This window comes from Saimiri boliviensis, chromosome 13 (assembly GCF_048565385.1).
Source record: "Saimiri boliviensis isolate mSaiBol1 chromosome 13, mSaiBol1.pri, whole genome shotgun sequence".
Lineage (NCBI taxonomy): Eukaryota > Metazoa > Chordata > Mammalia > Primates > Cebidae > Saimiri > Saimiri boliviensis.
The window spans coordinates 76450834-76464651 of record NC_133461.1 but is presented as its reverse complement, the minus strand read 5'-3'; the positions used below and the strand labels follow the sequence as shown (position 1 = coordinate 76464651).

Here is a 13818-nt window from a genome sequence, read left to right as displayed (position 1 = left end):
AAAAACAGACCAAAAAAAAAAAAATAGTCATGTCTTTTTTTTTTTTTTTTTCTACTAAAACTTCTTCTTTGCTTGGGGTTGCTAGAAAGTTGCTGCAAAAAAGGCTTAAAAATACCTTCCCTGCAGATATTTGAAAGGAAAATGGTGCCTCTTTTTTCACAGTAGCATCTTGGACCTGAGAAATGTATGGGAGCAATATTGGGTCTGCTCAAAGAAACACAATTTCCCTTCCTCCGACTAGAATTACCAAGCTAGAGAACATGAGTTTTGAAAGTAGAGTGCTTCTTTTATCTTTTTTGACTTTTACGCTGATGTTTTCTCTGTCACCTTCAACGTGACATCCTCTTCAAGGTGAGGCACTGGAGGCAGATTGATTAATGTCACTTGGCCATTTGAGACATTGGATGGCATTTTAAGCTGGCCATGTTCTTTCAAGAACTATGCTTGGATCTACATATTCTGGATATATAATACATACTTACAGGATGCTATTTTTGTTTTTATTTTTTTTTGAAACAGAGTCTTGCTCTTGCTGCCAGCCTGGATGGAATGCAGTGGCACAATCTTAGCTCACTACAACCTCGGCCTCCCTGGTTCAAGTCATTCTCCTGTCTCAGTCTCCTTAGTAGCTGGGATTACAGGCACCCACTACCAAGCCTAGCTGTAATCCCAGCTACTTAGGAGGCTGAGGCAGGAGAATTACTTGAACCTGGGAGGTGGAGGTTGCAGCGAGCCAAGATTACGCTATTACACTCCAACCTGGACAACAAGCATGAAAGTCTGTCTCAAAGAAAAAGAGAGAAGAGTGAGGTGATTGCAGAGACTGGATCATGTAGAGCTTTGCCGGCTTCTTTTCTGAGTGAGATGGAAAACACTGACATGCTTTGAAAAGAATAACAACACGATCTGCCTTCAGCTGAAACTCATCTCTGTATTGACTAAGTAGGAAAGAGACTCTGAGAACAAAGATGGGAGCAGGGAAAATATTTAAGAAGCCATCAGTGCAGTCCAGGGTGGTGGCTTTCACTAGGGTAGAAGGGCTAAAGGTGTTGAGAGATGGTCAGATTCTAGATATATACTGAAATCAAAGTTGATAGAAAGATATGAGTCAAAGATAATTTTCAGGTTTTGGGGCCTGGTTCACTGAGAAAACAGAGCCATCATTTACTCCAATGAGGAAGAGTACTGGAGGAAGAAGTCTAGCAGAGAAGAACGGAAATCAGGAGATCAGTTTGGGGACACACTCACGTCAAGTAGGCAGTTGGACGTTCGAGTTGAGAATATATGGGAGAGGTCCAGCTAGAGGTGTAAATAGCTTTTTATACTTGTAAATAGTCAGGATATAGGGTTTTTTTTGTTTTGTTGGTTTTTGTTTTTGTTTTTGAGGCAGTCTCTCTCTGTTGCCCAGGCTGGAGTGCAGTGGGACAACTTCAGCTCACTGCAACCTCTGCCTCCAGGTTCAAGCGATTCTCCTGCCTCAGCCTCCCCAGTAGCTGGCACAACAGGTATGCAACACTACGCCAGGCTAATTTTTGTATTTTTAACGGAATTTTCACTGTGCTGACCAGGCTGGTGTTGAACTCCTGGCTGCATGTGATTCTCCCAACTGGGCCTCCCAAAGTGCTGGGATTATAGGCATGAGCCACGGCATGCAGCCCCCAGAATATAGCTGTTTTCTAAATCCATGAGGCTAGATAAGACCATTTGGGAACTGAGAGTAGGAGCAGTCCAAGGACTGACACTTTGGGACTGCAACATTTAGCAGTAGCCAAGATGGGAAGGAGCTAGTCAAAGAGCCCCAATGACATGTACATAAGACCATCACCCAGATTACAAAGACAAATCCGAACTAGTGTGTTCATATCTCACCCAATAGCAGTTATGTCTTTTGTATTTCTTCCCCATAAAACATTGTTCATCAACTTTATTAGACCAGCGTCTTAACGTTTGACAAGTCACAAAACCTCTCTAGAACCTATTTTATTCAGCTATAGGAAGCAAATACAAATTGGGAAAACTAAGCGTCAGAGAGATTTGTACAATGTTACACAGTAATGAAAGGGGAACAGGGATTCAAACTCACTCTAAATAATATGAGAAAATGGCTAGTGTTCATTGAATGCTTAACATATGCCAGGCCCTGGGCAGGTATTATTTTATTAGTTCTCACAATAATCCAATAAGGTAGATACTAATGTACTCAAATGAGAAAGCTGAGGATCAGAGAGGTGAATTACATAAGCCAAGGCTCACAGTTAATACGTAGCAAAGCTGAGATTAAATTCCGTATCTGCTTGAGGTAGAGGTCTTACTCCCATCAGTTGCAGCCTGAGGACCTTGCAGTAGGAACCTCTCCTTTCCTCTTCCCACCATTATCCTGCACTGCTTTCTGTACCTCATCTCTTTCCAGAGTGATATTGCCCCAGTTGCAAAGGCCACTGTGCGGTTTACGCAGTGAAGCCACAGCACAGCCAACCCAAAGAGCCCCCAGTGAAGACAATCTGGCTCCTTACAGCACTTCCAACCTAGAGCAGTATTTGAAAAATATCACGAACAGCAAACACGGCAGTCTGTCTGTGGCTATTGTATGTGTACGTGGTGTGTGTGTGTGTCCCTTCTCTTGAGCAAAATGACTTCTAGAATTATAGGAAAAAGGTGACACATCAATGTAAATCTGTTATTTAAACTCATAACAGAGAAGGTGGCTTGTTTCTGGCTTTAAGAGGAAAAGACGATATTCCTTAGTAAAAACGGAAATCCACGTACGGGGTTCTCGTAAAATGAAGTTAGAGAATTGCAGGTTTGGGGATCAAGTTCTGGTTCTATCATCCTTTAACAGTAAGACCCTGAAACCTTAATTGCTTTGAGTCTTTGTTACTTTATCTGTGAAATGAAGTATATTAAAAAACCCAGCTGAGACGGACAAATCACCTGAGGTTGCGAGTTCAAGACCAGCCTGAGCAAATTGGATAAACCCTGTCTCTACTAAAAATACAAAATTAGCCAGTCATGATGGTGCATGCCTGTAATCTCAGCTACTCAGGAGGCTGATGCAGGAGAATCTCTTGAACCCGGGAGGCTGAGGTTGCAGTGAACCGAGATCATGCCATTGCACTCCAGCCTGGGCAACAAGAGTGAAATGCCGTTAAAAAAAAAAAAAAAAAAAAAAAAAAAAAAAAAAACCTGTTCTGATCTACACACAAGAGGTCAAATGAGAAAATGAATGTGAAGATGTTTTCTAAACCATACAACACGGTAGGTACAAATGTGACATAAGCTTGTTCTGGTTTTGGACTCATTATTAAGTCACCCACACACTCTGTGATTGTTCAAGACTGTGCAAAGTCAGACACAGGAAAATAAGTAGAACAGATGGAGGCATAAAGAGGGGGGACTTAGAGAAAATAGTGAAGAACGCAATCAGAAAGACAAAGAAGGAGAGGAAAGGTGGGCAGGAGAAGAGGAAGGGGAAGGGAGGGTAGGAGAGCAGAACAGCTAGTTCGTGGAGCGTGGCCGACAGCTCAGTCCCAGCCTGTCTGCATGCTCCTGACTTCCGCCTCTGGTGAGGCACAGGCTTGCTCTGTGCTGCCTCCGTTACTCTTCTCATCCACCCATATCAATACTGTGATCAAAAAAGTATTCAATAAAGGTTTCCTCAAAGTCAGGTAGCATCTGTAGATTACAGATTGCAAAGTTGGGTAATACCTAGAATTGGTAGTTTAGTGTGGTGATTTCTTAACAATTATCACTGTTTCAGGGAAGGGCAGAGGTTTTGTGTGTGTGTGTGTGTGTGTGTGTGTGTGTGTGTGTGTGTGTTTATTTGTGTGTATCTGTGTATCTAATTTTGGATGTTTGTGTATATTTGTGAGGCTTTTTACCTGTCAAAGTTTTAAGTATCTGGTCATCAAGTTTGACATTAGCAAAGAAAGTGAAGAAAATTTTTTCAGAGCCCCTAAAATGTTCCTGTTGATCAGCACTAAGGGCATCTTTATAACTGAGTATTTGCAATGAATATGCCATGGGACAAGTGCCACAAATTCTTCTCTAAATAGCCTTTGCCTCTCTGGAATAACCCTTTAGATGAGGAAGAAAAGGGCTGTGATTTTATAGCTTGTTACGAAGCGCAAGCCCAGATGATGCTTCAGTATTTATCCTACAAAGATGCCTAATCCCTCACCCTAACATTACCATCGAAATCATATTCCCTTTCTTGTTCACTCTGTTTCCATGTCAGAAAATGTGCCGTTAACCCCCTGCACCCATTCTTCTCTCTCACTTTTACTCTTGCTTAGATGGAAAGATAATCCAGCAATGCCTGCAGGGCTGATGTACGAAGGAGTCTCCAAAGAGCCCCTGAAATACTCCGGTGGGAGTGCAGCCCAGAGCACGGTGCTTCATGCCTTTGATGAGTTCTTGGGCATTCGTCATAGCAAGGAAAGTGGTAAGCCAGATTTGTTTTCCCCTTAAGAGGAAAGGGAGGAAGGTGTTTTTTTTGTTTTGTTTTGTTTTGTTTTTTTGTTTTTTTGTTTTTTTTTTTAACCAATTGATAAAACCAAGTATAAATTAAAATGTCATGAAGCTTATACTTCTCTAAGTCAGCCAAGAAACTGCATGACTGCCAAATGTTTTTGTGTCAAGTCAATTAATATTGGAATATCAGATCTCAACAGGATCTTGGGTTTTACTTTCAAATCTTAAAATCGTGCTCTGTTTCCAGCTGTTCACTAACACTTTGGTTTGGATTTTTCGGCACTGGCTTCCTTTTTCTGAGATGGGGGGAGAGATGTAGAGTGTGAAGGCTGTGAGTCTGGGCCAGCTGGAAACAGGTCTGGGCTCTTCCAATAAAGTCCCTCCCCACAAAATGGTGCAACCCAACCTCTAGCCAAATCTATTTAGACCAGCAGAGGGATCTCTCAGCATGGAAGCTGGAAATTGCTCATTTTCTTACCTGCCAGGATCAAGTTAAGTTTTTAACAGTTGCAAAAGAGATGCTTCACACAATGAGGTTTTCAAGTTGGATTAGAAAAAAAAAGAATCATCAGAACTTCGTGTCGTAGATTCAAGTCAGTTCTCTAGAACTGTGGTAATTTGTATGGATTTTGGCATTTGGTGATGTTGAGTAGACTTACCATGCATAATATTAAATGCATAATGAATTTTCTATAAGTATCTATTGATTTGATTTTTAAACCACTTGGCTTCAAGAGGAGGTTTTTTTTTTTTTTTTTTCTTTTAAGACAGAGTATGGCTCTGTCACCCAGGCTGGAGTGCAATGGCATGATCTTGGCTCACTGCCACCTCTGCCTCCCGGGTTCAAGCAATTCTCCTGCCTCAGCCTCCCAAGTAGCTGAAACTGTAGGCATGCATCACCACACCCAGCTAATTTTTTGTATTTTTAGTAGAGACAGGATTTCACCGTGTTGGTCAAGCTGCTCTCAAACTCCTGACCTCGTTATCGGCCCATCTCAGCCTCCCAAAGTACTAGGATGCCAGGCATGAGCCATCGTATCCGGCCTCAAGAGACTTACTAAAACAGTGGCTCATTCTTTATCTTTTTTGCCTTTATAGGCTCTATATAACTTTCTACTTTTCTCATGCTCCCTCCGAATCAAAGCAGTAAGGAAACAAAATTCATCTGAATTTTCAGCTAGTCAATTTCAGGGTTTGTGTCCTACATTTGCAGATATTCCTCATAGCAGCTAGAAACTGCATATTTTGTTTACATTTGTTATGTCATAAATATTTATACATTGGCAAATAAATCTGATTCCAACTCTGTCATATGAGATGTGCTTACTTCATTTCCTCTTCTCCATCTCCTGTCAACGGTTAGAAACGTGCATCTGAGTATGTGAAATCTGCAAACAAAAGGGCCAATGTAGATTTGAGTTACAACACCAGCAACAGTTTCTGGTGTGTTCCTGTCTGAAAAAGCAGACAAGATTGGACACCATGGCTCACGCTTGTAATCCCAGCACTTTGGAAGTCTGAGGCGGGTGGATCACTTGAGCCTGGAGTTCAACACATGCCTGGGCAACATAGCAAGAATCTGTCTATACTAAAAGAAATAGAAAAAATATTAGCTGGGCATGGTGGCACATACCTGTAGTTTCAGCTACTCAGAAGACTGAGGTGGGAGGATCACTTGAACTCAGGGGCAGAGGTTGCAGTAAGCTGCGATCATGCCATTGCACTCAAGCCTGGGTGACAGAGCAAGACCCTGTCTCAAGAAAAACAGAAGAAGCAGCAGACAATCTCTGCTATGTTTCCATGTGGAGCTATGACATTATGCTGTGTTGTTTCTTTCAGCTGACTTTCTGTACAGAATGAGGGATTACATGCCTCCTTCCCATAAGGCCTTCATAGAAGACATCCACTCAGCACCTTCCCTGAGGGACTACATCCTGTCCTCTGGACAGGAGAACTTGTTGACAGCCTATAACCAGTGTGTGCAGGCCCTGGCAGAGCTGCGGAGCTATCACATCACCATAGTCACCAAATACATCATCACAGCTGCAGCCAAGGGAAAGTGTGGGAAGCCAAACCATCTCCCAGGGCCTCCTCAGGCTTTAGAAGACAGGGGCACAGGTGGAACCGCAGTTATGAGCTTCCTTAAGAGTGTCAGGGATAAGACCTTGGAGTCAATCCTTCACCCACGTGGTTAGGAGGCTGCCCGTTCCCTGGCAGTGCAGAGCCCCCCGTGGAGGGCAGGTGGGCCTAGAGAATGTGGATCAGGGTTCTGCCTGGGATCATCCAGGAAGGATCTCAGCCCTATTCATGCTCCTGCTTCATATTCTCCTTGTTGAGAGCTGTTGGCTTCACAAAGGAGAGTTGATACGGCCAAGATTTTCCTTCCCTACCTGATCACTGCTTAATAGCAAGTATTGTGGATACTTCCTCATGCAGAAACCCTCAGAGGAGTGACTGTACTCCATTCTCTTCACCAAGGAATAAAAAACCAATCCAAATTTCAAAAATCAGATAAAATTGCTTGTGGATACATTACCTGGCTGATTTCCTTAAAAAACAAATTAACTTAACAATTCATTAAGTTCAGACTGAACACTGCCTCCAAGATTAGAACAAGGATTTCTGTGGTCCCAGACCGGCCCTCTTCTCCCTGAATGTGTTGAGTTTGGTGGCAGGCGGTTGGAAATGCTCCAGCGGTGATGTGGAAGAAAGAGAATGCTGACAAATAAGGACTTGGATATCACCAGTGTGAAAACGAGCAGTTAATGATATAGGAACAGACGAGACTTTCCACATGGTACACAGATTTTCAAATTCTGTTGTAATGCGTGTCTTTATTTTTAGAAGAATTATTCTCTCTTCCTATTCCGAAAATCTGTATTTGTAAAATGAATGAATGAATTCTTTATAAGTAAATAAGGAAAATGTGAATAAGTAGTAAATTGATGTGTTTAGTGTGCAAATAAATGTAAATGCTTTTATTGACTTCATTTCTATCTCAAGATTTCATTCCACCTGGCAGTAGAAAATTAGAAACTTTTAGTCAGACCAATTTATTTATTTAATAATTTGTGTATTTAGTTTTGAGACAAAGCCTCTCTCTGCACTCAGGCTAAAGTATGGTGGCACAATCTCAGCTCACTGCAACCTCTACCTCCTGGGTTCAAGCGATTCTCCTTCCTCAGCCTCCTGAGTAGCCGAGATTACAGGTGCCCACCACCATGCCTGGCCAATTTTTTTTTTTTTTTTTGTATTTTCAGTAGAGACAGGTTTTCACCATGTTGGCCAGGCTGGTCTCAAACTCCTGACCCCAACCAATTGACCCACCTCAGCTTCCCGAAGTGCTGGGATTACAGGCATGAGCCATTGCACCCAGCCAATCAGGCTAATTTAGAATAGAATACACTTCATTAATTTAAGGTTGCCCCCTACACTCCTTACTGTGCACACATATACCTGGAATAGCTTCTAAATTCCAGGGGACCTATCTAGTATTTCGGTCACTAAGCAGCCTTTGCCCAAGTTCACATGTGCTAAGAAGTCCCTCTCCTTAAGTGGACACTGGTCAAGTGGAACCTGTAGGCTGTGTCATCATGTCTCAAAGCCCTTCACACTCTTCAGCCCTCGATGTCCTATCACAATACCTGGGAAAATATCTGACTACTTCCCACATCCCTAAGGAGTATTTGGAGGCTGCTATAACCTCAGCAACCATCTCCTCTCTCCAGGGCCATGGGGGAAAGCGAATTTTGCAGCCTTGTGAACTCTTGGGGCCCTTGGTAGGAAGCCATGAACCAGTGTTTTCCACCTGGGGCACGAGAAGGGCTCTTCCTGTCCTGTCTCCACAGGGCTTGGTCTGGTAAAGATGAGGTGGGCGGGAAACACAAGAGCTTCTTCTCAGAGACACTTATGGATGCTCTTCTCTGCTGCTGGCACTGCCCTCTCTTCTCTAACGCATAAAGGAGAATCGTTTTCTAGTCTGGATTGGCCAAGGAGGATACCTGGCTCTGACAGTGTCCTCTCTGCCTGCTGTGCAGGTCAGAGTCTCAGCACAAAGACTTAGACTGTCATAACTTAGAACGCCTTTTCTCTCCACATGCTGTCCTTGTGTTTGAAAAGTCTATTTTGAACCTCAAAAAGTGAGCATGAATCTATTTATTGCTCTTTGACTTGCTCTGGGATCAGTAAACCCAGATAGTCTTAACTGCTTGGGCTGAGCATGTGCCATGGTCCAAGGATGAGGACAAGTGGCAGGAGAGGACACAAACACACTGGTGAATGATCCAGAACATTATTCCTCCCCACTGTCACTCCCAGATGTACATGACTTTTAGAATGAGACCTATGTTTGAATCATGACTTTCCAGTTTTAAAAACAATATGGTTTTTGACCAGTTTTAGAAAGTCACAAATTCTCAGATTCCTATTTCTTATAAAATCGAGATGATCAGATGGGTCTCAAGGTAGATACGAATAACAGATGTGATAGTGCCTGGCACAGAGGGAAAAAGTCAGCAAAAGTTTATTCGGTTATAAGGTGGGGCTCAGAGCACAGATTGCGTAGATGTCAGTCAAGAGAGAACACTATATTCTTCCAGCTTCTTGAATCCATAACGATAAAATGGCTGTTTCTCATTCGGATATTTGGGGAAGCAGAAACTGACAAAAGTATGGGCTTCAAGAGCTAAAAAACCAGGCCAGGGGTGGTGGCTCTCACCTGTAATTCCAGCACTTTGGGAGGCTGAGGTGGTGAGATCACCTGAAATCAGGAGTTTGAGACCAGCCTGATCAACATGGCAAAATCCTGTCTTTACTAAAAAACAAAAATTAGCTGGTTGTGCTGGCACACTCCTGTAACCATAGCTGCTGGGGAAGCTGAGGCATGAGAATCACTTAAACCTAGGAAGTTGCAGTGAGTCAAGATTGTGTCACTGCACTCCAGTCTGGGCAACAGAGTGAGACTCCATCTCAAAGGAGAAGGGGAAGGGGAAGGGGAAGGGGAAGGGGAAGGGGAAGGGGAAGGGGAAGCAGAGGAGTGTTTCAGAAACTCTTGGAGCATGTGTGGAGTCATGTGTGTATGCACATAGAGGTAAGAAGCAGAATTGACTGAGGATAAAGGACTGAAAAACTGTCCCAGGTTCAGATCCCAGGATAGACACACTCCGATGTGAGATTATACTTTAGGTTCACCCAGATAAAATCAAAACCAATGGTAGTGTCTAACACATCATGGTTTCTCAATAATTGTAGAATAAATCCATACCCAGATTGAATGGAATAGAGGGGATATCTAAAGCTCTTGCCTTCAAAGATGGTTTTCTTCAGGATACTCATCCTTATTGCCCAATGGAGGTGAGGAAAATGCATGTTTTCTTTCAATGTTAGGGAGCCTGCATCTTCAATTATTCTAAGTCAGTCCTACAAATGGATGGAGTAGGTACCACTCGTGTGTTCCCCAAATTTGTGCTCAAGGTTGCCCAAATTTATGCTGATGTATAGATCTCCCCTTCAGTGACTTGATAAATATTTGAGATTTCTTAATTAAAGCCTTACATCAGGATTCTCCAGAGAAACAGAACACAATATACATGTGTGTGTGTGTGTGTGTGTGTGTGTGTGGTCCCTTGTTATCAGTAGAAGCTTGGTTCCAAGACCCCTGCAGATACCAAAATTAGTGGATGTTCAAGTCCTTTATATATAAAAGTGTGATATTTGCATGTAAGCTACACACACTCTTTTGCATACTTTAAATCGCTTCCAGATTACTAGTAATACTTATGTAAATAGTTACTAATAATCCCATGTAAATAGTTATGGTGTGTTTTTCAATTTGTATGATTTATATTGTCATATTATTACTGTTGATTGTTTCATTTTTTTGAAAAGTTTTTATCTGTGGTTGGTTAAATCTGCAAATGTAAAACATAAAACCCACTGATACGGGGCGGGGGTCCAACTCTGTGTGTGTGTGTGTGTGTGTGTGTGTGTTTGTGTGTGTTTGTGTGTGTGTTTGTGTTTGTGTGTTTGTATGTGTATAGAAAGAGAGAGTGAGAGAGAAAATGGAGGCTAGAAATTCCAAAAGCTACAAGATTGGCTGACAAGCTGGAGACCCAGGGAATAGCTGCTGTTGCAGGTTATGTCTGAAGACCATCTGCAAGCAGAATTCCTAATTATTTTCCTTAATTTTTTTATTTTTAATTTTTGTGGCTATATAGGAGGTATATATATTTAGGAGGTACATGAAATGTTTTTATACGGGCATGAAATGTGAAAATAGCACATAATGGAGAATGAGGCATCCATCTCCTCAAGCATTTATCCTGTGAGTTATAAACAATCCAACTACACTCTTTATTTTAAAATTTACGATTACATTATTATTGACTATGGTCACACTGTTGTGCTATCAAATAGTAGGTTTTATTCATTCTTTCTAACTATTTTTTGTACCCATTAACCATCTCCACCTGCCCCCAGGCTGCAACCACCCTTCCCATCCTTCTACTCTCTGTGTCATGAGTTCAATTGCTTTAATTTTTAGATCTCACAAATAAGTGAGAACATGCAATGTTTGTCTTTCTGTGCCTGGCTTATTTTACTTAACATAATGGTCTTCAGTTCCACCTACGTTGTTGCAAATGACAGGGTCTCATTCTTTTTATGACTGAATAGTACTCCATTCTAGATATATAACACATTTGCATTATCCACTCATGGAAACTTAGGTTACTTCCAAATCTTAGCTTTCATAAACAATGCTGTAACAAATATAGGAGTGCAGAAATTTCTTGGACATGGCGATTTTCTTTCTTTTGGGTATATACCCAGCAGTGGGATTGCTGAATCATACGGTGACTTAATTTTTAGTTTTAGATTTTTAAGGAATCTCCAATCTGTTCTCCATGATGGTTGGACTAATATACATTCCCATCAGGAGTGCAGAAGTACTGCATTTTCTCCACATCTTTGCCAGCATCCCAGCATTTGCTGTTGCCTGTCTTTTGGATATAACCCATTTTTACTCAAGTGTGATAATATTTCATCATAGTTTTCATTAACATTTCTTTGATCATCAATGATGGGGCCTCACAAATTGGAATCCAAAGATCTTACAACTTACAGAGCACTTTTTCATATGCCTGTTTGCCATCTATATATCTTCTCTTGAAAAATCTCTATTCAGATCTTTTACCCATTTTTCGATTAGATTATTAGATTTTTATTCCTGTAGAGTTGTCTGAGTTCCTTATATATTCTGGTTATTCATCTTTTGTCAACAGGTAGGTAGTTTGTAAGTATTTTCTCCCATTCTTTGGGTTGTCTCTTCACTTTGTTGATTGTTTTCTTTGCTGTGCAAAAGCTTTTTAACTTGATGTGATCCCATTTATCTATTTTCACTTTGGTTGCCTGTGCTTGTGGGATATTACTCAAAAAGATTTTGCCCAGACCAGTGTTCTGAAGATTTCCCCCTAATGTTTCCTTGCAGTAGTTTCATCATTTGAGGTCTTAGATTTAAGTATTTGATCCATTTTGATTTGATTTTGTATATGTTAATAGGAGTTTAGTTTCATTTTGCTGCATATGGGTATTCTGTTCTCTCAGCACTATTTATTGAAGAATTTGTTTTCCTCAGTGCATGTTCTTGGCACTTTTGTCAAAAATGAGTTCAATGGTAGGTGTGTGGATTTGTTTTTGAATTCTCTATTCTGTTTCATTGGTCTATGTGTCTATTTTTATGCCAGTACCATGCTGTTTTGGTTACTGTAGCTCTGTAGTATAACATTTGTGGTATAATTTGAAGCCAGGTAATGTGATTCCTCCAGTTTTGTTCTTTTTCACAACATTGCTTTGGCTACTCTGGGTCTTTAATGGTTTCATATACATTTTATGATTGCTTTTTTCTTTTCTATGAAGGAAGTCATTGCTATTTTGATAGAGATTGCATTGAATCTGTAGGTTACTTTGGGTAATACAGACATCTTAACAATATTGATTATTCCAATCCATGGCCATGAAATATTTTTCCATTTTTTGATGTCCTCTTAAATTCTTTCATCAGTGTCTTCTAACTTTTATTATAGAGATCTTTTACTTCTTTGCTTAAGTATTTATTTTCAGGTGTGGCTATTATAAACGGATTACTTCTTAAAATTTCTTTTTCACATTGTTCACTGTTAGCATATAGAAAACAATTCCTAATTCCTTCTTGCTCAGAGGAGGTCAGTCTTTGTTCTATCAGGCGTACAACTGATTGGAAGAGGCCTGCCCACGTTATGGAAAGCCACTTGCTTTACAAGTCCATCAGTTTAAACATTAATCTCCTTTAAGAAAAATATCCCCACAGAAACATCTTGAATAATGTTTGACCAAATACTTGGGTACCATGACCCAGCCAAGCCAACATTAAATTAATCATCACTGGGGTCCTTAAGAAGAACCTGAGATAGGATAAGCTATGATATCTGACACACACTCTCCCTTCAGCCTCTCCCAAAGAAGAAGAGTTCTCCTTTCATAATGATGGAGAGGGGGTCAAAAGTGGTGAAGAGTGTAGCTGCCCCCTAAGAGATGCCCAGAAGGGAGGCAGCAATGGATTGGATAAAAGCCTCTGAGAGAGAGGTGGGAAACTCCACTCAGATGAACCTTACTTAGTTTACAGCTAAAGGCTTTCTAAGCCGTGTGATCCCTGTGGAACAAAATCATTGCCTCTCATAATAAAAACTAAAACCCAATGCTCTGAAGTATGGGATGTAGGGTGATTCTCCACCTGGGAAGAGGTGAGCAGGCCTTAAATTCCTAAAGCTAGTACACAAGACACCTTCACCTTGGCGCTGCCACTACTCACCACCACCGGGGACAAGGTGATACTGATTCCCTTTAATGTTATGCCTGAGCTGGGATTCCTATTAGCAATTCTTTTTGTTTGTTTGTTTTTGAGAGAGAGTCTTGCTCTTTTTGACTAGGCTGGAGTGCAGTGGCACAATCTCAGCTCACTGCAACCTCTGTTCCCCGGGTTCAAGTGACTCTCATGCCTCAGCCTGTAGAATAGCTGAAATTACAGGCATGCGCTACCACATCTGGCTAATTTTTGTATTTTTAGTAGAGATAGGGTTTCACCACGTTGGCCAGGCTAATCTTGAACCTCTGAGCTCAAATGATCCGCCTGCCTTGGCTTCCCAAAGTGCTGGGAATACAGGGATGAGCCACCATGCCAGACTGATTACTGCAGTAATTCTAAGGAGAATTTAGTAAAAACTTAGGGTGATTTTAAAGGCAAGCAAACAAACAAACAAAAAAAAAAACACTATAGAAACAACAGCTTGATAACACGTAATGCTCACTCTGTGG

General features: G+C 41.3%; 1 protein-coding gene across 3 annotated transcripts in view; it reads left to right on the top strand.

The window, feature by feature from the left end:
* Positions 1-7460, top strand: part of IDO2 (indoleamine 2,3-dioxygenase 2) — a 62109-nt gene extending 54649 nt beyond the window's left edge. For all 3 annotated transcript variants that reach the window (XM_003942400.4, XM_074383841.1, XM_010330246.3), the window contains 2 exons: positions 4293-4441; positions 6310-7460. In XM_003942400.4, the coding sequence (XP_003942449.1) occupies positions 4293-4441; positions 6310-6665 (505 nt within the window). In that variant the 3' untranslated portion in view covers positions 6666-7460. The remainder of the gene's footprint in view (positions 1-4292; positions 4442-6309) is intronic.
* The last annotated feature ends 6358 nt before the right edge of the window (positions 7461-13818 follow it).